The following is a 21,658-nucleotide window of genomic DNA, read 5'->3' as shown; positions in this document are numbered from 1 at the left end:
GATAACCAGACATGGCACTGGCATCACCTCCTAATTGAAACCTTTACGCTGAAGATAAAATCTGTGCCCGATTAGGCGAGAGTGTGCTCATATCATCAGAGAATTAAAGAAGGGTGTTGATTTGTGGCCTTGTTGTTTAACACACAAACGGGTATCACACGTGGGACCAAAAGTGCTGGAAAATGGATTGCAGTGTTTTCAGACTTGCTGCTGCCAGACTGGGGTCCGTCACCGATGACAGTAGAATTAATTGCACATGAGTTCATAAACCACAGGGATGCACTTAGAAGAACTGTGATTTAAAAACCTACTTGACACTGTGCATTATCCTGATGCACTAAACCATTCCTATCTGGTACTAAAAGTAGGTCAAAATGAAAGAATAAGGATCATTTGCAAAAAATTGTCCCAGATTTGAAAACAACAGCTGCTAATAATAACCTTTATTTTACATCCAAAATTGGCAAAAAACACTAGGCCTATATGAAATGCTGTGTTCAAATGTTTCATCTTTCATCTACACCTTTCACAGCGTGCTGAGAAAGGACTGATGAAGTGCTAAGAATATCCCCCAGATGTGATGTCACCAGAGGGGAAAATCAGATTTGTCCTGCTAGAAGATACTTTACATTATGTTGACACACTTATTCAAGGTGACTTTTAATGACACACAACCTACATACCAACTCACAGTCATGCCCTGTACAGTATATATATCACATACTGTACTGAAGCATGCATCACGTCCAATATCGCTATCCTGACTGAGATCGTTCTTACAGATGAGGCTATCAATCAATGCCACTTCAGCGCGAGGAGGTTAACAGAAAAGGGATGCAGACTTTAGGCATTTGGAGAACAGTTTTATGACTATTTAAACAGAGTGCATCATTATAGGAAAAAATTAAAGCTGCGTTATTGTGAAGTTTGTCTAGCCAGATCTACATGCCTCAAAATCTGCTAACCAGCGTGATTCTGTCTTGCAACGTGAAGGCTGCATTCACTGATCCATATCCGTTTGAAGGAGATTCCTCCAGCCGGACACGGTGAGAACACACACAGCCCTGAGCCTTCAGCAGTGTCCGTAAATCACACTCTCACAGCTCCTCCTTTCTTTCTCCCTTTCATTTCTCTCTTTATTTTTTTTCTTTTCTTTTCATTTTTACAGTGCAGTAAGGAATGCTCGCTCTACAGGGTGGCTGGTGTTCACTGGAGCGACTCAACTCCCATGTCTCACACTCATCCCATGTGTCTCCTATTAGCTACACTCACCAAGAAGGGAGGAGGAGGAGGAGGAGGAGGAGGAGGAGGGGACAGGCCGACGGAGAGAAAGAGGGGGGATGTCAGAAAGAGAGAGGAGGGGGGGAGGGGGAGGAGAGTGAGGAATTTGATATGCTTTGTGCATGAGTGACTTGTATAAAACAAAGAAAGGGCAAATAGTCTGAATGTATGTGAGAGGGGAGGAAATAGTGCACACATGAACAGGCAAGAGACTAGCAAAAAAGATTATAATTTATTTCCAGATTTTTTTGCCTTCATTTGCATCTTGTTTCACAAGGGAAATTGAAAATAAAAAATAAAAATAAAAACCAACTGCCATACCATGAAAATGTAAAAAAATAATACAAATAATATGTACTGTATATATAATTATATCATTATCAACAAACAGACAACAATCATAATAACAATACTATTGATCATAAACATAACATAACACTAAATTGCTGGTCTCATGCATATAGAACACCCCTCAGATACAAAAGAGGGGGGAGTTACTAAAAATAGAACCAAAAGTTCCACCAGTTCAGAATAAGCGCCTAGCTACATGCAATGACATAAAAGAGACTCATGTACACATTCCTTCTGGCATCAAGTATTTTACACATACTGTACTTCACTATTGTCGCCCCCATCTAATATACTGTACAGAGCACGATACAAAACAGGACTGGAGTTTGAGAACATTATGCAGGGAAGCGCTGGAGTCTGGACCTTCAACGTGGTGCAGTTAGCAGGGACTGTGTGCAACATTTTCACGCCCTCCTCCCTCTTTTGTTAATCCTTCGAAAATCTTCTTGTTTTCCTCAGTGAATTCCCTGTCCATTAGTCCAGCTTTTGTTTTGAGTCTTTGTTCCTTCGTTGTTTTCAGTGCTTTTGTTTTGCGTTATTTGTTTCATTTTGCACACATTCGCCCTCGGTTTTCTCCATGCTGCTCTTTGTCGTGCCCCTCCCTCACAGGGTCTTGTCACTTTCTTTCTTCAGGTGACTAAAAAGGTCAAAGGAGAGACCATGTCAAAGTGCAATTCCAAGTTTGGACAGATGTCACAGCTAAGTTCAATTTCATCTCAGACAATTGCAGGTTCATGCTTTTACTCCCACAACAACGTCTAATTTGGGATACATTTTAAAGGCTTTATTTAGAACCAGAGGTTGCATTTTATATAAGAGGTTATGTACATTTTTTAACACTATACGGTGGAGATAACGTCCCTGGTGCCATACAGCAAAGCTACGTTTGGTAGCTGAGATGGATCAGAATTGTCCCAGCTTTCTACTGACTTTTTTCTTTGATAGGTCAGCCAACGGTAACCAATAATAGACAGTTTGTGGACATGTCTGATCCTGCCAAATCTCAACTGTAATGGGCATTTCTCACAATTAAAAAAAAAAAAAAAGACATTATAAATGAATAAAAAAAACCAAACAAAAAACAAAAACAAACACATGAATCAGCCATTAAAACAATCGTCAGTTGCAACCAGTAGGCGAATTGAGCAGATGATGCCATCCCCCTTGTTAGCAATATGAACAAAATGCATCCCCCTTGTTGACCCCCCCCGCCCCAATCGCCTAGTAGCAGAAAGAGTGGGGGTTGTTTAATTGAATGTTAGTCTTGTCTTTGTTAGTCCAGGTTTGTGCATGTTAGAATCTATGGCACTGATCATGACTGAAATATCAGTCGTCTAACTGTGCCGCGCGTTGCTGAATCCATGCTGCTGTCTGTGGTGCTGAAGCAGCAGATAGATTTGTAATCGAACTCTGAGCGAGTATGCTCGCCCTCATGCGATGTCCCCCCGCCCCCCACCCCCCTGTCCGTCCGTCAGTTTCAGCTATATACAGCCTGTATACTCTGTAGAGTAGTGTCACCTTCATGACAAGTGACAAGTAGCGACATGAAGTTGTGGGAGAGTGAGAGGATCATAGAGACACACTGCTGACCGTAGCACTCCTGTAATATTTCTATGATCCTTCAATAGTGTCCAAGAACAAGCCACCGCTGTAAAAAATGATTGCAGAGGAGACATGACCACTACTAGCCTTTACTATAAATTTGGTGTAACAATGTCCTTTGAAAGGTATAGATGGGTGTGTGTGCTGGTTGGTAGTGTGGGGGCTGGGGGTGCTCCCATTGGACCATTACCTCTGTTAAAAATTGACAAATCATAAACTGGTTGCAACCTTACAAAACACATTTAATCTCTACTGCATCAACAGTGTCAGTCAACGATGGACACACACACAGCGTCTGTACCTGTAATACTCGTCCTGGGTTAGGGAGTGGTGGTGATGGTGATGTATCCACTGTTGTTCCAGGGCCAGTCTCTGGATCTGCAGCTCTGCGCTCTGGGCCTGCTGCATGGCCTGGAGCTGATGGGCTGCTGACATAGGGGCAGTGAGGGAGGACGGCTGGGGCAGGTCACGGAAAGGAGCACCTGTAAACGAAACACAGAAGAAAGATGGGAAGCAGGTGGGGATGCAAGGAAACCAAGATCAGTCATCATCATCTTATTCAAAAAATCGCTTCATAAACTGTCAGTTTAACTGTGTTTTTTAGAGAAAAAAACTGAACAAGTACATGGACGAGGAGCCTTCTCCTCACCGAACAGCTGTTGGCGGAGCACCTCGCTGTCAGTGAGGGGGTGAGCCAGGATGGGGGTGCCTAGTGTGGCTCCTGGGTAAGGGAGGCGTGCCAAAGGAGACCCCGACGCCAACGGGTCCATCAGGGGGTGAACCCCGCCCGTCGCTGGATGCCAGTGATGTAATAGGAAATACAGGATATATTAAATAAGAGTCAAAGCATTGAATTCAATTCAAAGCACACAGCATGAGGAGGAATCAATGATACACTTAATTGATTCCAGATTCTTGGTAACACACAAACAGCTAAAGACAGTCTGGATACAGGAAGCAACATTCATGCATCATAATTCAATAAATAATTTTGCTCAAGTGGCCCATAAATGCAGTGTGACAACAACAATCTTTTTTTCTTTACAAAACTTAAGTGACACAAACAAGTGTATAAATACTGATGTGTGGAAAACAGTTTCCTGTGACACACTGAAGAAGAATGTTATGCCATGTGTAACACCTCAGCGTTGTGACTGCTGTCAATGTGAAATGGAAAAATTAATACGCAAATTTAAACTTCAATTATGTTTGAGTTTTTTCAAAGAAACAAAGGGCTTCTCTTGCTTTTCGTGAATGTTCAGCTCATTGGTGTTACCAAAAAGGGATCTGAGTTAAAAAAAAAAACAAAAACAAACTGTGACTCAGTATCACTTCAAATTATGGATTTTTTGTCAATGCTGAACTGCCTTAAAGAAAAAAAATTTGAAAAGAGGCTCTGTAATGCCCTAAAACAGTTGGGCGTTGTAGTTTTTAGCAAATGTAACCCAAAAAGAGGAGTAAATGGTGCATTTGTTTGCGATTATTTTCAGATGCGGATTAAGACATGTTTGGTGTGTTTGGTTGATTCAAAATAAACCACAACGCCCATGTTCATCTTAAAGAAGGAACACGTCATCCAGTGAAACGTTATGGCTCTTAGATCTGTTTCTAATAGTTTTTGGACAACAATGGAGGTCTATGGTCTATAGAATATTGTGAGCTTGATCCTTTAATCTTTCAGCACACACTCCCATTCAGTTCATACTGATAATGACAGCATTGTTAGTAACAGTGGGTACCTGTGTCTTGCTGGTGCAGGTGAAGATGTGAGTGGATGTGTGAATGCTGGTGATGATGAGGTGTCACGTTTAACATCTGAAGACGCCCCAGATTCTCTCCTGCACCTCCTCCACCCGTTCCTCCTCCACTTCCCCCTCCTCCTCCTCCGCCTCCACCACTTCCCCCCCTTTCTCTCTCCCTTTCTCTTTCTCGCTCTCTGTCCCCAAAGGCGGGCAAAGTTGCTCTGTCTCTCTCCCTCTCCCGCTCTCTTTCTCCACTCCTGTCTCGCTCGTAAGAGGCAGGAGAGCGAGTGGGAGTGGGGTAGGTCTCAGGAGGAGCGGCTGGGGCAGGGGCTGGTGGCAGATGAGAGGACAGGGAGCTGGGAAAAGAAGAATGGGGGACTGGGTGATGAAGTGAGGCAGCGTTGGAGGTCGGTGGAGCAGGTGGAGGAGGAACTGGCGGAGGAGCAGCAGGGCCTGGTGGGGCTGGAGGGGCAGCCGGTGGTGCAGATGATGGGTGAGAGGGGAGAGAGGGTGGGAGGAGAGATGAGGGGGGTGGATTGGACAGGGACTGAGGGGCAGGAGGGTTAGGAGGTCGAGTTACTGGTGCCAGATTCGGGTTCTGGAGGTGTGGGGGGCCAGTGGGAGCTGGGGGAGGAGGAGTGCCATAGAGTGACACCTCATTAGCTCCCACTGCACCTCCTCCAAGGAGCAGAGAGTGTGCATGCGCTTGGGCATTGGCATGGACATGATGTGAATGAGAGTGAGCAAGGGCAAGAGCTGCAGGATCAGGTATGGACCCAGGTGGGTAAACCCGCTCATCACTCTTAAATTCAAATCCTGGCTTTATTCGATCCCGATGTGCAGCCACAGCATGCGGAAAGCCAACTCCTCCTAACCCTGCACCCCCAATCCCTCCAGGTATGGGGCCTCCTGTAACCCCAGCATGGCCTCCAACACCTGGACCCCCTTCAAGGCTGCCACCATACAAAAAGCCCAAGATGGCAGCAGCTGTAGCTGCATCAGTAGGCAGGTGATGCGGGTGGGCTAAAGCATGATTCTGGAACTGAGGAAGGAAGAATGAGGGGTGGACATGGGGGTGGCCATGGTGAACTTGTGGGTGGTGAGTCTGTCCACGACTTCCTGCCCCCAGTGGAGACATTGCATGAGGGCGAGCATACTCGCTCAGAGTTCTCAGCGCTGGAGTGTCAGGGCCCAGATATGGACCTCCCAAACCTATTCCCAGGGCTCCCTGAGGGCCAACTACTGTTGTTGCCCCACCCATGGATGGCAGGAGGAGGGAATGGGGGATAGAGTGAGCGAGGGTTGGGTGGAGATGGTGTGCTGGAGGAAGGTGAGCATGCGGATGTGAGGGATGATGCTGTGGGTGAGGGGCAGGGTGGGAGACAGAGTTGACCGAGGAAGATGAGGAAGAAGACGAAGGGTCGAGGATGATAGAAGATGAGGAGGGGAAGAAGAGAGAGGAGCCCTGGCGACCCCCTCCAGCGGAGTTGACATCCTTCTGCTGCTGCAGAGAAAACAGTAAAAGACAGTAAATCACATCTGCCCTGATCTGCTTTACTCCCCACCCATTAAAGTGATCAATTTAATCTTCATCAAATCCATTAAATCTGACACGCTAGATAATTATTACTCTCAAATGTGCACACCTGTAGATGTCGATCCAGTTCCCTCTCACGCTCCCTCTCTCGTTCCCTCTCTTTTTCTCTTAGGTCTCTGGCCCGCTGCTCCACCTCCCTGCGTGCCCTTTCAATCACCTCATTCCTCTTCTTCCACAGTTTGGAACCGTCCAACGGGACAAAGAGGACATCACTGCGGGCACAGGAATTCCCGCTGCCACGGTCAAGGACCTTGTGAAACCTGAACAAGAGTGACACAGCAGTGTAGTGCACCATTACTACAACCATCAGGCGTAAGGAGCACCATCGTTAACACATACCATTACTGTTAATTACATCGGATCACATAAAAAGGGACTGAACAGAGAGACACATTGACAATCTCAAATAGGATGATGATGTCTCTTTAACTTACCGTGCTGACTGGCTGGCATGGATGGGAATGTCCACAGGTTTGGGTTCAGGAGAGGGGCTCCTCAACACGGGTGGTGGGCTTTCAATGTCTTCCCTTTCTTCTATTGGTTCCTCTTTGATAACAGGTGTGGGAGGAGGGCCTGAATCCAAGTGTCCGTCTCCAACAGGGAGTGAAGAACCAGAAGCAGGGGTTGAAATGCTGTTGTTGTTGGCTGAGTTACTAAGAGGTGGAGGTCCTTTTGAGACATTTTGAGGCGAGAGTGATTGCGAGTTGGTATTGCTGCTATTGGGCGCATTAGTGTTGCTATTGCTGTTGGCCAAGTTACTGCCACTGTTCCCATTGGAGTGGTATGTTCCACTGAATGGAGGGTGGCTGTTCAAAGTGCCATGGAAAGGAGAGGGGCGACATCCAGGTGAACAGCTGGATGATACACCTGGCCCAGGAAGTGGCATGTTGGGCCCAGAGGAGGAGCCAGGGGGAAAAGATGAGAAGCCTCCCATCTGATTTGTGGATGGGCTGGGTAACGGAGATAGGGGTGTTGGGGGAGTCTGGGTGGAGGACTGGTAGTGTGGGGGACGTACACTGGGTGCCATACCTGATGGGGGTGGCTGGTTATGGGAGGTTTGAGGTGGGGGTAGAGGAGGCTGAGGTGGTGGTGGGGGATAAGGAGCATTTGGAGGGTGTCCATGATGGCTGGAAGAGGAGGAAGGAGAGAGTGCAGGAGGCTGATTTGGGCCTCCACGATTTTGGTACAGGCCAGACTCTCGCATGTTTGAGTCTCTCTCTCTGTCTCTAGGCCCAGACTGGTAGTGGGGGTGAGTTGGGTGGGCGTGATGGGCTCCTCCAGGCCCTGAATACTCTCGTCCTATGTTTGGAGTCACCCCAGGGGGGCTGAGGTACTCTCGATTTGTGCCACTGGAAGGAGGTGCCCCAGCGGGAAAGTCTTTTCCTCCAGTGGATGGATATTCTCTGTGAAAGTGGTCTGTTCCGGAGGAGGGGGCTTGTGCCTGGTCCATGGGAGGAGGGAAGTCTCGGTTGGATGAGTTTGGGGGATGTGGGTGGGGGTGTGGAGGCAGAGAGGAATGGGAAGGGTGATTGGGGTTGTTTTGGGGGGATGCAGGTGGATCTCGGTTCAGCATGGGGGTGACAGGTAGCCCGCTGGTTGAACTTGGGGGGTTTCCCTGGGGGATGGAGTTGTTGTTTGGGTTACTGTTGCCTACAACCTCTCTTGTCTGGCCCCCAAACTCACCCCATCTGCCTCCATCTTTGTCTCTGGGATGCCCCCCTCCAGTTCCATTGGGGCCAAAGTCTCTACTCTGGTTTTGGTTTGGCAGAGGAAACTCCCTCCCTGTATCCCGTTCCCTTTCCCTTTCTCTTTCCCTGTCTCTGAAAGCTGGACCAAAGTCTCTTCTTTCAGGACCCAAGTTAGGTCCATCTCTCCCAGAAGCTTGGAACTCCCGGTTTTGACCCACTGAAAGACCCCCAAACTCCCTGCCTTGGATGCTGTTGGACCCCGAGATCCCACCACAAGTACTATTACTATTACCCCCACTACTATTGTTATTACTGTTGCCAATGGGAGCTGAGAACTCCCTGTTGATCTCCCTCCCCCCACACTCCCCCCTCACTCCCCTCTCCCTCTCTCCTGCAGCCCCCCTCTCTCTGTCCCCTCCCCCTCCAGCGTACCTGGGAAGGTACTCCCTGTGGGGGTGGGGGTGAGGATGGGGGAGGTAAGAGGGGTGGGAGGAGGAGTGGCGAGAGGACGGAGGGTTGTAAACAGAGGGAAGTTGCTGCTGCTGCACTGGGGGCTGGTGCTGTGGTTGGTGTGGGTGGTGGTTTCCAGGGTAACGGGTGTAGCCCCAGCTGCCCTGGCAACCAGTTGCTGTGCCACCCTGCCAGCTGGTGGAGCTGTAGTGGTGAGGGTGGGTGGAGGGTTGGGTCTGAGGCTGGGACTGGGACTGTGGCTGTGGGCCAGTCTGTGGCAACAGTGAAGGAGGAGTGGACTGAGCCTTGTCCAGAGAGAGTTTGTCTGCCTTTTCTATTTTGTCTCTTTCTGTCTTAACCTCAGCAGGCAGGTTTTGTCCCCCGAGCTCCAAGGGCTTCAGGGCAGGTGGAGGAGGAAGAGGAGGGGGCAAAGAATGGGGAAGGTTGGGGCTGTTGTGGGAAAAATCTCCACCCGAGATAGTTGTCTTGGTCACACACTGCGTGCTGGCTTTGGAATTCATTCTGTTGCCACTGAGTGCACCGTCAACACCCGTCGGTCCACCATACTCAACTTTACACATCAATTTGGAGTCCAGGGAGAAATAGGACTTCCTCCCACTATTGCTGTCATTTGATGAATCCCCTGCTCCACGGAGAGAGGGAGTCAGACCAGAGGAAGAGCATGGAGTGGCGGGGGGCTTAATAGACGGACAATCTTCAATTCGTGCATCCACATCCCGCTTTTCTCCATCTCCACAGGACTCCTCCCCTCTCCCCTCTCGTAGTACTCTCCTATCCTCTCCTGCCACCTTCCCCGCTCCTCCCTCCTTGCCTTTCTCCCGCTCCCTCTCTCCTTGCTTTGGTGAGTCGGGGCCATCAGAGTCAGAGTCCAGGCTACCCAAAGGGGAAGCAGAGAGACTTGGGGATGAGGAACGATTGTCCTGGTCTATATCCCGCCCACTGCTCAGACTACTGCTGCTATTGGCCAGGCTCCCTACAACTGAACTCCTACTGCCCTGGGATTGGCCGTCTTCGTTGTCACTCTCACGGGATTGGCTGGCAACTGAGGTCGGAGGTGGGACAGTGGAAGGAGCCGAGCTGTCAGTCGAATGTGTTGATGTTGGAGGGTTTGGGGCAGAGGCCGAGTCCTGACAAGAAAAGAGCATTAGTGGATGAGGCAAAAATTACATTTTACGAATGTGGTACTGCTGGCTGTCTATATATTCATAGAAACAAATAATATAACTTGTAATAGCTTTGACAGTGCCTTTTGGATGATTTAGCAGCATCAAAGCTTTATAATTAGTCTTTATATAACAGGTTGATGAAATGTAACACAAACCTGAACTTTCTGCCTCTTTGGAGGAGACACAAGTTCCTCCCCCTCACTCTCTGATGAATCATGCCCTTGTGATCTGCGACTGAAGCGATTTCCAGCCAATTCCTCACCAGCACCTCTTTGCTAAAACAACACAAGACTTTTAATTCTGTGGTGATGCCTTTGAATCCCTAACAGGTCTATGACTGTTTTTAGAACAAAGCCATGCTTGCATACATGCATGCATGCACACACACACACACACATACACACACACTTACACACAACATCAATGTCAAACATGAAACATCAAAGATTTAAAGGTGCTAAGCTGTAAAACACACTATCGAACAATACTGACACTGCAAGGGTATGTCTGTGGCAATCACACTGATGACTCATAGACAGACAGCACATACACACACACACACACACACACACACACACACACACACACACACGTAGACACGCGCAATTCAATATAAGGAGACGGTTCTTTATTCTTCATGACTCTGGGACTTGCATGCACATACATAAACTTATGGCCAAAAAGAAGAGGCAAGCTCTAACCGTCTGTCTGTCGCTGCGTTCAGGCCGAGTGGGGCTGGGGTGAGGGCGTCTACCCCTTCTCTCCTCACTTGCCCCCCGCCGTCGCCCACTGCGCATGGGCATCTGCAAAACCCAAAGTCCAGCAAAAGAGGGCAATATGGAGGGGAGGGGGGAAAAACATTAAATGTTAAAACAAGGCAGAGTTACAGGTATAAGCGAGGAATAAGGAGATGTGTTGATTGCAGTGACAATAATGAGTTAATGCAAGCCAAAAGAATGTCAAGTTCGTTCAATTGAAGGTGGGACGTAGCAAGGGCAAAAACAAGTGAGGAACAAGAAAAAAAGGAGAGGGAGGTGAAGAGAAGAACAAGGTATAATAGAGAGGAGGCAGAAGGACACAGAGGGAGAAATCATAAGCAGAGGAGAGAGAAAAATATAAAGGTGGAATTCCACAACCAAATAAATAATTTACATCTTAGTCATCATGGTTATTTTGAAATGCTATCACATATTGAACTAATTATGATGTAGCCATACTTCCAACTGCACTACATACAGTGTAAGAATAAGGCAGGTATGCAATCCCTGACATCACTGTGAAAAACAGACATAGGCCTTACTCATACCGATTCTTTGTGTGTCCTTGTTTTCATTATTTCTTCATTAAAACGTCCATTTTACAACACAAGCCATTGCAGCATCTGAACTGGTTCCTGTTGCTCACTGACTGGGTTGCGTGTTACACCATGAGAGCTACCAAACCTGTAAAGAAGCATAAACAAAGACAGCATTATTCAGTCTCTATCTAAGTGGAAATCCTACAGAGGATTCAAAGCCTTGCTAAAGAACATCAGTCCATGTACGGATGCAGTAATGAGCAATGTCATTTGCTATCTGCACCGAGTGTGGAGTTCAAGAATTTGTGACATTTCGAAAACATCTGAGTTTGAAACTTCAAAAGCGCTGTTACAATATTTAAGTTCCCAGCGTGCTTCACACTGTATTAGCACAACTGCTTTCCTCTGAAAACAGTTTCCTCTCTGCCTTCTGTCTACACCACAGCAGCAGAAACCCACAGGCACAATAGGTTAACCCACTCACACTAACAGAATGCATTGGTTTGGGTTTAGTATAATTGTATGCTATGACATTGAAACAACCGATAATAAGAGTGGAGCAGAAAAAGCACTGATTGGTAGACTGCATTTTGGATGGCAGTCTGCAGAAGACTCCAGCAAACATCTTGGGAATATGGGGCCACACCCCCCTCCTCCTTCCACCTTCACCACAACGACCCAAACCCACAGCCACTTGTGGTTAACCCACATGACCTGGTTATGGCCAGCAGAATCACATACTTATTTATCCAGCCAGCCATTAGGGAAATGCACAATATCAAGATCCTTTATCCATTTGTGTGCCTGACAACATAGGTGGACTACTTTGTGAGGCCTCGTCTAATCCATTCATTCATGTACCACTATGATGAAAAAAATGGCTCATGTATATTGAATGAGGATATAAATAGTGCACACCACTGGCTGAAAAAAGGATATATTTGGCCAAGAGTTAGCAGAGCTAATGCACACTCTGCTATGCAGCCAACAAATATAGTAGCTACACACTGATTTTTGTGTGTGTCAAAGCGGACATGCTCCTGTAAATCCTGTAGCTGCTCCACTACACATGGCTATGCATTAATTATTAGTGCATGCTGCAGTGACTGATTCAGTCAAGAGTAAAACCTTAACGGTCACAATCACTGTTCACACTTCATATGCATAAAAGATAGCACATGTATTTATAGGCAATGCAGTGCAGAGCAGCCAGCCTCATTAACATATGACAAAGTTTATCACACAGGACTGGAAAACGTTCATTGCCCACTGGGTTACTGTATACATCATGCATCTCAGTTACAGGTGGCAGCTGCTGGCCTGTCTGTGGTCCAGTGGCAGGTCCATGGCCATGGTCAGTAAACAACTAGGACGCAAACACATCACCAACATCTAATACACCAGCATTTACATCACCAGTCTCTCTGCACGCTCACACACAAACACACACACACACACACACACACACACACACACACGAGTAGACGCATACTGCACATGCATTATCAACAAATTGGCCACTGCATGTGATGCAAAGCAGCAGCATGCAGTTGCTTTGCTTACATCACCAGCGAGCGGGCACCGCAACGACTCTTTCTTCTTTCTTCCTGCGAATGTTATTGATACACATGCAGAGGAGACCGGCCAAAGCTGCTGTGCAGCCTGCCTCACACTTCCCCGGCGGAACACAGTCCACCTACGACGCGGAGAGTCGTGTTCAGCAGCACATACATGTTCACAATCAGAATGGATGCCTGTGCAATGCTGTTTCTAGACGCTGCACATCTTAAAAGAAAGATGATATGGAATGGCGAACCATAGCATTTCGCACCGGCTCTCCCTTCCCTCTCCTCGCTGGAATGTGGGTGCGCGTCGTGCACTCTATTAACATTAATTCACCGGGACATAATTCAGCCGTAACGCAGGAGTATGCTGATAATTAACGCACAAAGGAAAAAAAAGGGAGGGAGAGCACAAACGTGGCCAGCAGGAATAGCCCCAAACTGAGTATAAGCATCCATTTTTCCTTCTCCTTACCTATAATATCCAGCGATGCGTGCTCTCACTCTCACTCTCCCTTTCCTTTCTCTCCCTCTGTTTTGTCGTTTTATGTTGCGCGCTGACACGCACACCTCAGAGCCCAGGCGTCTGTCAACAGAGGCTTGTGCTGGCTCATATTGCAACGGGTTCCGATAATAACAATAATGCAGAAGAAATCTCTTTCTATTCGTTGCAGGAAAAAAACAGGGGTGCCAACTGAAGACTACAAATTGATGCGTACCCTCGCCTCTTCCCCACCCCCTTTCGCCCCCTTTTTCTTTTTTTTTTTTTTTTGCCCCCCCTCTCCCACCCTACCTACTCCCCCTCTTCCTCTAAGACGACTTGCACTTTTTTTAATACCCCTCTCCGGTCTTACAGTCACAATTTTGAGCGGAGGGGTGAGCCGGAGAGAGGGATGCACGTCGGGTGAGAGAAAGGGAGAGAGGAGAGGGCGTGATTTGCATGAGGAGAGAGGGGGAGGCTAAAGGAGGAGGAGGAGGAGGAGGAGGAGGAGGAGAAGGAGGGAGTAGTGAGGCAGGGAGAAGGAGGAAGAGAGGCGCAGAGAGAGGGCCAAAACTCTGAAGAGGGAGGGGATCGAGAGGGAGGGTCTCTCTGTCTCTGTTGCCTAGTCCCTCCAGAGTCACCTTTACTGTATGGAGAGGCTCTGCTTCAGACCGAACTAACTCGCTGTGTGGCTTTATCTCGCGATGAACCCTGAAGAGGAAGACATGTCCTGTGGGTCTTTGTTCTTACAGGCCTCGGTGAATCCAAGGCCAACAAGCTGAAAGGTGGACAAACCAGAACATGTTTGCATGTAGAGCGTTGTGTGAGCATTTTAGTGACAATGTCAGCGACTTAACAAAGAAAGCTCCAACTCGTTTGGAATAATTAAACAATTAAGAAATGGACAGTTTAATCGTGCCCTGTGTTGTGATATGTGTCTGTCCAGCAGCCCCCTGTCCGTCTGTCTGTCTGTCTGTCTGGGAAAAGCTTGCAGCGGTGTGTCCAGTCAAGCGGCTCTGCAGACCTCCTCCCCTCCCTCCCTCCCTCCCTCCCCTCCGCTCCGCTGCTGTCGTTCTCTCCCTCTCTCCCCTTCACGCAGCCCCCTGTCCCGTCTCCTATTGTGTGGTAACCATGGTAACCCGGCCGGAGACTGTACCCGGTGCGCCTGCGCGGCTCCAGCCTTCCTTCATCATCATCACCAGCAGCCCGGCGCGACAGGAAGAGAGCCCTTGGTTGCGCTCGCGCTCCCTCTGCTGCTCAGATTGCGTCACGACCAGCGATCAGCCGCGCGACGTTGCAATGTGGCGACAGCTCGGGGGGGAGACGGTAGGGTGCAAGATAGACACAGCCTGGCTGTCTTTGCTTGAGCCGGCTCGATAAAGACTAAAACCCCAGTCAGAGCTCATGGGTACCACGACGGTGGTTCTCCTCTCTCTTTGTTAAACCACGTTTTCTTCATCAGGACCTGTGCGCGTTCCCATAAAAAGGGGCGTTTAGCGCGTCATTTGACTCTCCTTCCGCACAAAATGGACAGATCGCGCGCCGCCCACTTCTGTCAAGAGGAACAGGTTGTGATAATGGAGTTATGAAGAATGTAAAAATTACTACAGCAAGAAGCAACACCGTTACTGCACATAAGGCAGGAGGGGAATGGTGGCTGCACGCGCGGCTCATCGTGTATATTCTTAAGTTGATTTATTTATTTAGCATTCAGTGCCTCCCGTTTATTTCTAACGTGACAACTGCACATTCTCGAGCTCTTAAACTTTAAGCTTGATACAGCATATTTCAACATTCAACTCGGGAATTGCATTTTAATCTGACAGTCGGGGGCGACTTTATTGAATGAATATTGACATTGACAAACATTGAATATCTGATCGGTGTTCTATTTGCTGCAGTAGCAGCAATGCAAAACGGACTTGGCAGCAAATCAGGGCCAGGCATAAAAACAGAATTCAAAGTGGACAATAGACCACGTGCCTTCATCATTCTTTGAGTGCATGGATGATAGGATGTGTACAATTTAAAGTATTAATATCTGAAGCAAACAGGGGAAACATGATTTTCAACATCACAAACTGACTTCATGTATGTTCCCGTGGCAGAAAACCACAACGCCACGCACACAGTTTGTGCTGCTGTCATTACAGGGCTTCGTTCAGTGACATTTGGCCTATAAACGAACTCAGCAAGTTTGCATATACTGTATACGACAAGTGCCCTCACCTGAGACGCTAAATCGCTCACAGAGAATATTGTTGAGAAAATAATTAGTGAGAGGGTGTTGCTTTTTTAAAGCGGACCCGTATTATTTGTCACAATATTTTATAAAAATATATAGATTTTACAAAAAATAAACTATATGCTATTTGTTTGACGTATATATGTGATTTAAAAATGTTCTATTTCGTCTAATGCTCATGTTTCTCATCTCAGATAAGCAAGATGCACTATACAAGGACCCTGGGCCTGGAACACCTAAATGGAATGCAGCCATTAGCAATGACACCTGTGCTTTTCCTGCTATGCTGTGAAAAAGGCCCATCACGGATTTCACAGCAGGTGTTTCGCCTTTGACAGCAGACTATATCCTGCATTTTATTTTGTGGTTTTAATGGACAGCTGCGTGTACAACAGATTGCTCCTGGTACGTATTTTTGCTCTTGTCATCCTGCAGATGTAGAGGCAGCCATGAATTATTGCTTTAGTTCCTTTGGCTGGAACTATCCAAGCACATTTCTGCAAGAAAAAAAAAAATCCTTCTAAATTCCTGGAGAAAATTCAGATGATTCCTCTTGAGTTCCTGCAAGTATGCTGCAGAAAAGTGATCACCAATTCACTGTGGGATAATATTCTTGCAGAATTTTACCTTTACCAGCAGACAGTCCTTTAAACAAATACACAGAGAGCTTTGGTTCCAGTCAACATGAATCCATTTCTTTATTAAGCTCAACCTCAGACAGACAAGGTAACAGATGCAATTGTGTGGCAAGCTGCTGAGTGTTCACATCAAAAACAACATGAGGGAGAGGAAACGACAGGGCACAAAAGATTCAAACACTTCTGCAGTGAGACAGAAGGAGACAGCCAGAGGGATCAGGAAAGAGAAACTAACAAGTGCATCGGGGGAAGTGCTCATCAGGTGAAACACACTGATTTTTTCCTCCAGGCTTTGCTCAGGATTTGCCGCAACCAGCTGTAGTCAATTAAGTCAATCACTTGCTGAAGCATCAGGTCAACAGCTATAGTGCATTATTTGTGCATTTTTAGTTATTTGAAAACTAATTGGTCTAAATGCTTGTAAGTGTGTCTTAGTGTGTTTAGAGCTTTGCTGAAACAAGTGTCATTATTTCATTACTATGTATGTGTCAGGGGAATATAACATGGTTCGTGTGTATTCTTGCTGTCTTGTGTGCCACTGCTAACGGCACTGGCACTCAAAGGGCACTGGGGTTGCGAAAGTTGTGCCCAGCAAAGCGGGCCTGGTCACCCAACTCTTCCTCAATCCTGAGAGGAAGAGGAGGTGAGGAAGAAAACAGAGAGAAATGTAGAGCAGGCAGATGAATGTGAAAGAGGACAACAGCAGATGAAACAAAGGAGAAAAGAAGAAGAGAAATATAAAAGTGGCATAAGTGCTGTAAGTGATGTTAAAGATTCTCTATATGTATTTCTGTACACACACACACACACACATACACACATACAAGTCGAGCTATGAATACACACCTCATGAGCTGGTTGTATTTGGCCAGACGTTCTGATCGACAGGGAGCTCCAGTCTTGATCTGAAGGGAGACAAAAATATAAAAACAATACAGTACAACAGTTATTTCGGAGCTTATAGCTTATAATGAAAAATTGCAATGCTTATCTTCCACTTCAGTTTTTTAGATGACCTTATATTTGAGCTTCTTTTGCACTATTGCACAAAGCACTGTTGTTTCTTATTGTTTTGTTTTCAAAGTCTAGTTGCTGCAGTGTTCAGTTTTTTATTGAATCAGAAAAGACGACTGATGCAAGTTGCAGTGACACAATTATAGAATTCTACTAGCAAGTAAATTGGGAAATGAGAAGGGGCAACCCTTCTGTGTTGTGTGTGTGTGTGTGTGTGTGTGTGTGTGTGTGTGTTACCTGTCCAGTGCAGAGACCAACCACCAGGTCAGCTATAAAAGTGTCCTCTGTTTCTCCTGAGCGGTGGCTCACCATCACACCCCAGCTGTTCTCCTGGGCCAGCTTACACCTGAGGGGCAGGAGCAGTATAACTATGATGCATGCTCTCACATGCTGATATGTGCACGGACACGTGAGGCTGCTGTATGTCTACGCATCCAGTGCACACAAAATCAACTCACGCTTTGATGGCCTCTGTAACAGAGCCAATCTGATTGACTTTTAGCAGCAGGCAGTTGCAGGCCTTGTCCTCCACGGCTCGTTGTATCCTGCGTGGGTTAGTGACCGTCAGATCATCTCCAACCACCTGCACAATTTATACAACAAAGTTACAGTCAGACTGAAGTGCATTTTGTTATTCACAGTAATATCAGTTATATCCATAAACAAATGACATTAAAGGTCCACTGTGTGGGATTTAGTGTCATCTAGTGGTGAGGTTGCATATTATGACCAACTGAATGCCCTTCACCTCACGTCTCCCTTTCCAAGCATGCAGGAGACCCTGAAATGTGAATTATTGTTATCAGGTGAGTTTTATTCTCCATCTTATTTTACATTCATTTTCTATCATTGTTTTTATGTTCAGTCTGTCTTTTTATATGTGAATATGTGAAGCAATATAAAAAAAAACCCTCTCTAGAGCCAGTGTTTGGTTTGTCTATTCTGGGCTACAGTAGAAATGTGGCGTTGCAACATGCGGTCTTCATGTAAGAGGACCCTCTCCTTCTGTAGATATAAAGAGCTCATTCTTAGTTAAAACATGATTCTAGTTTCAGGTAATTATACACAAATGAAAACATCATCAAGAATATTAAATTCCAATTCTGCCATGTTATCCCAGCAGATCCCACTAAATCTTACAAACTGGTCCTGTGTGGGCATTTACCAGGAAGGGAGAGTCAATGAAATACACTGTGGAGTGTCATTCATTCAATCCAACATTTTGAACCTTTCTAGTCATTAAAAATCAGGATATCTCAACCTCTGCGTCACCAGTTTTGACCATTTTAATGGCGAAAGTGCAATACTCAATTGCTGGCCCCCTTTAAGGTTCAGCTGAATTAATTCACTTTCGCATCACAAGCACAAAGTGTGATATCTCACCTGGATGCCCACCGAGGCTGTGAACTGTGACCAAGCAGGCCAGTCGTCCTGGTCGAAAGGATCCTCAATAGACACCACTGAGGGAAAGACAGGGGGCTAAGATCATTTATTTGCATAAGTCTAATATTACCTCCTGCTTTGAAAACCCCTAATTTTTTCCATTACTTGCCCACAAGTCAGAGCACCAGTGACATTGCCAATAGGGTTCTAATGGGAGTAATGTCTTAAAATGCACTCACATTTCACACAGACGCACACACGCACTTGCCCACACAAGCAGAAGCACACCATTGGCAGGGTAAAGAGCCACATCAGAGTAGGTCCCTGCTTGCCAAATGTGCGCTGTAGCGCATAATTAAAACCTCTTTAACAGGCCCGAGTGTCAGGAGGAGAGACCGAGCCGTGGAGACATCAAGCTCTCTTGTTCTCCTGGTTTATCTGTCGAAGAGGTGATGAAAGAAATATGGCAATTGTAGAAATATGAAAAATAGGCTGCTGTGTCCAGTTACTGATGGAGGTTCAATCAGTCATTAACACTGGCACTGCCTTTCCATGAGCCTGTGTGATCTGTGGAAATCAATACATTTCCCTAATTTTAAAGGACTGTGATGAATAGGAGTTGCCCACATCATGTTCTTTATGTAAAACAAAGTATTTCTGATGCTTTTGACCTATTTCAGAGCTGAAATCTGACACACCAGCTCACACACATCACACACCTGGGTAGTTGTTAATGAAGCCCTGGTAGATGCTGGCCAGCTCGTCGGCACTGATGTTGCGGGCAGCGTTGGGCGGAGACTTAAAGTCCAGGTCGTACTTGCCCTCAATGAAAAACTCTGAAGCAGCAACATCCATCCCTATCACCACTTTGTCTGTGAATCCAGCTTTCTCAATGGCCGTCTTTATCAGCTCCAGGGCTGACGGAGAGAAATGGAGAGATGGAAGGTAACATCATAGGAAATCAAGAGAAGGACGATTCATGTTGTGGTTGTGCTTACCTTCACTGTTCTCTTGTATATTCGGGGCAAATCCTCCTTCATCTCCTACATTTGTAGCATCCTGACCATATTTCTCTTTGATGACACCTCTCAGTGTCTGGTAGAGCTCTGCCCCCACACGCAGAGCATCACGGAAAGACTCCGCCCCTACAGGAAGTACCATGAACTCCTGCATAGCCAGCCTGTTGCCAGCATGGGAACCACCGTTGATCACATTAAAAGCCTGAGGGAGGCACAGATAAGGCAGATCAGATTGTATTTGGGCTTTTGCGTTCAGAAGAAGCACATTTTTGCACAAGGACTCACAGGAACCGGGAGGACCAACTCTCTGTTTCCTGCCAGATCAGCAATGTGACGGTACAGGGGGACACCTTTCTCTGCTGCGCCAGCTTTGCATATGGCCAGTGACACTCCAAGAATAGAATTGGCCCCAAACTTAGCTGGGAGAAACACAGAAGCGGTCAGACAACACACAGTGGCCACTGGTGCAGAAACATGTCATTGCACATATACGCCATCACTGCACACAAGATGTGAAGGAGGCTTACATTTGTTGTCAGTGCCGTCCATTTCAATCATCAAGCTGTCCAGTTTGTCCTGCTCCAACACACTGACTCCCTGATGGACAAACAAACTGTGGCTCACTCAGTAATTCTGCATTCTTCACCGTATTGTTTTGCTATTTCTGATGAAGCGGATCATATTCTGCACTGCTACTCACAGACTGAATGAGGGCAGGTCCAAGAGTGTCATTAATGTGGCCAACAGCTTTGGTTACACCTGAGACAGCAGGACAGAAGGACACTGTCAGACCACATTTATGTCACAAAACACATAAGAAAATCCTCAAAGCCTCAGCAGAGACACAGGCAAAGACAAGACAGAAGCACACGCCCCATTGTGTAGTAAATGTTCACCTTTGCCCTTGTAGCGAGTCTTGTCTCCATCCCGAAGCTCCAGAGCCTCGTAGATGCCAGTGGATGCACCGCTGGGCACAGCAGCCCTGAACAGACCTGGGATGGAGATTAAGGGATTGGCAGGTGGAGGTAGAGGTACATGTTTAGGGGTGAAAGGTTGAGGACGTGGCGAGAGGGGTGGAAAAGGTGAAGGCAAGTTTATATGAATACAACCTTGGGATTTTTCAAAGTTCGGATTAGACCAGGTGCACTGTCAAGCCCGTTATCAGACAAAAACACAAACACAGTATATGAGTGATGATTTTTAATGCATTTGGTTTTTTAACCTTTGCCAGTATGCAGATCTACTTCCACGGTCGGATTTCCCCTGGAGTCCAGGATCTCCCTGGCAACAATATTCACAATGGACATCCTGTAAAAAACGAAGAAAGCATTAGTCCCATTTAACCGTTTGTACTGTACATTACAGCTCATGCACAAAAACCCATTCCATCTCATTTTGCTTTAAAAACAGGATGATCGTGACCAAGGGAATCGGCGTACAGAGAGGCAAATGCGTATGAAAATATCAAACGTCATAAAAAACATTTCATAACAGCTAACAGCGGTATTGAGGTGCTTCAATTTCACATTAGTCACAAGGACTTCACACCCCTCTTGCTCCTCATCACATGCACACACACTGTGATGATAGTGATGCAGCCTTAGGGATGGAAAGCTGTGGAAAAGATGCTCCCTAGGAAAATGCTGGCACACACACACACACACACACACACACACACCCACACCCACATACGCACAGAGAAGGAAACATAAATCAAAAGCTAATAATGCATACCTATTTATGGATCTACTGTCAACCTGTTCCGGACCACAAGCCAGTTCAATTTTCTGTGCTGTTTCAGTCAGTGAATATGAATATGGACCAATGGAGAGAGGAGACGGTGAGAAAACACAGAGCAAGAGAAGATGAGGAGAAGGAGGAGGAGGATGGAGGAAGCTTAGAGGGATGGAGGGAATGAGGAGATAGATCAATCTTTTTAAATGTTACCTGCAGCTTGTCTGAAGCCTGGTGGAGAAAGTGAGCGAATGTGGGCGAAGGAGAGGGAGAGATAGAGGGACGGGGAGGTGGGAGGAGAAGGGGTGAAAACATATGACACACAGGGGGGAGGGGGAGCGCGTGAGTCATTGGAAGATGCAGAGACGAGGGGAGGGAACAAAACTG

The 21,658-nt window shown here is 46.7% G+C and overlaps 2 protein-coding genes across 8 annotated transcripts; both read right to left on the bottom strand.

The window, feature by feature from the left end:
- Positions 1–1,491: 1,491 nt before the first annotated feature.
- Positions 1,492–13,617, bottom strand: atn1 (atrophin 1). 6 transcript variants are annotated; one of them, XR_013077476.1, is made up of 10 exons: positions 13,233–13,617; positions 11,205–11,340; positions 10,600–10,701; positions 10,054–10,173; positions 7,008–9,859; positions 6,623–6,833; positions 4,974–6,480; positions 3,860–4,040; positions 3,536–3,716; positions 1,492–2,269 (listed from the first exon to the last, which is right to left on the bottom strand). XR_013077476.1 is itself a non-coding variant. In XM_076737276.1 (10 exons), the coding sequence occupies exons 2-10, from the start codon at positions 11,229–11,231 to the stop codon at positions 2,236–2,238; spliced, it is 5,202 nt and encodes a 1,733-aa protein (XP_076593391.1). In that variant the 5' UTR covers positions 11,232–11,340; positions 13,233–13,617; the 3' UTR covers positions 1,492–2,235. The 6 variants fall into 6 exon arrangements, 4 of the variants coding, with proteins under 4 accessions (XP_076593391.1, XP_076593394.1, XP_076593392.1 ...); XR_013077475.1 differs by having other exon boundaries at positions 3,884–4,040; XM_076737276.1 differs by having other exon boundaries at positions 3,860–4,027.
- Positions 13,618–16,151: 2,534 nt separating this feature from the next.
- On the bottom strand, positions 16,152–21,593 carry LOC143325245 (gamma-enolase-like). 2 transcript variants are annotated; one of them, XM_076738200.1, is made up of 13 exons: positions 21,272–21,593; positions 20,760–20,845; positions 20,434–20,529; positions 20,238–20,296; positions 20,065–20,134; positions 19,823–19,956; positions 19,517–19,739; positions 19,238–19,435; positions 18,519–18,595; positions 17,594–17,718; positions 17,373–17,481; positions 16,968–17,026; positions 16,152–16,748 (listed from the first exon to the last, which is right to left on the bottom strand). In XM_076738200.1, the coding sequence occupies exons 2-13, from the start codon at positions 20,842–20,844 to the stop codon at positions 16,679–16,681; spliced, it is 1,305 nt and encodes a 434-aa protein (XP_076594315.1). In that variant the 5' UTR covers position 20,845; positions 21,272–21,593; the 3' UTR covers positions 16,152–16,678. The 2 variants fall into 2 exon arrangements, with proteins under 2 accessions (XP_076594315.1, XP_076594314.1); XM_076738199.1 differs by having other exon boundaries at positions 21,485–21,577.
- Between the last annotated feature and the right edge of the window lie 65 nt (positions 21,594–21,658).

The sequence above is a fragment of the Chaetodon auriga genome, chromosome 8 (genome assembly GCF_051107435.1).
Source record: "Chaetodon auriga isolate fChaAug3 chromosome 8, fChaAug3.hap1, whole genome shotgun sequence".
Lineage (NCBI taxonomy): Eukaryota > Metazoa > Chordata > Actinopteri > Chaetodontiformes > Chaetodontidae > Chaetodon > Chaetodon auriga.
The sequence above is the reverse complement of the archived record's forward strand: the minus strand, read 5'-3'. Positions and strand labels throughout refer to the sequence as shown.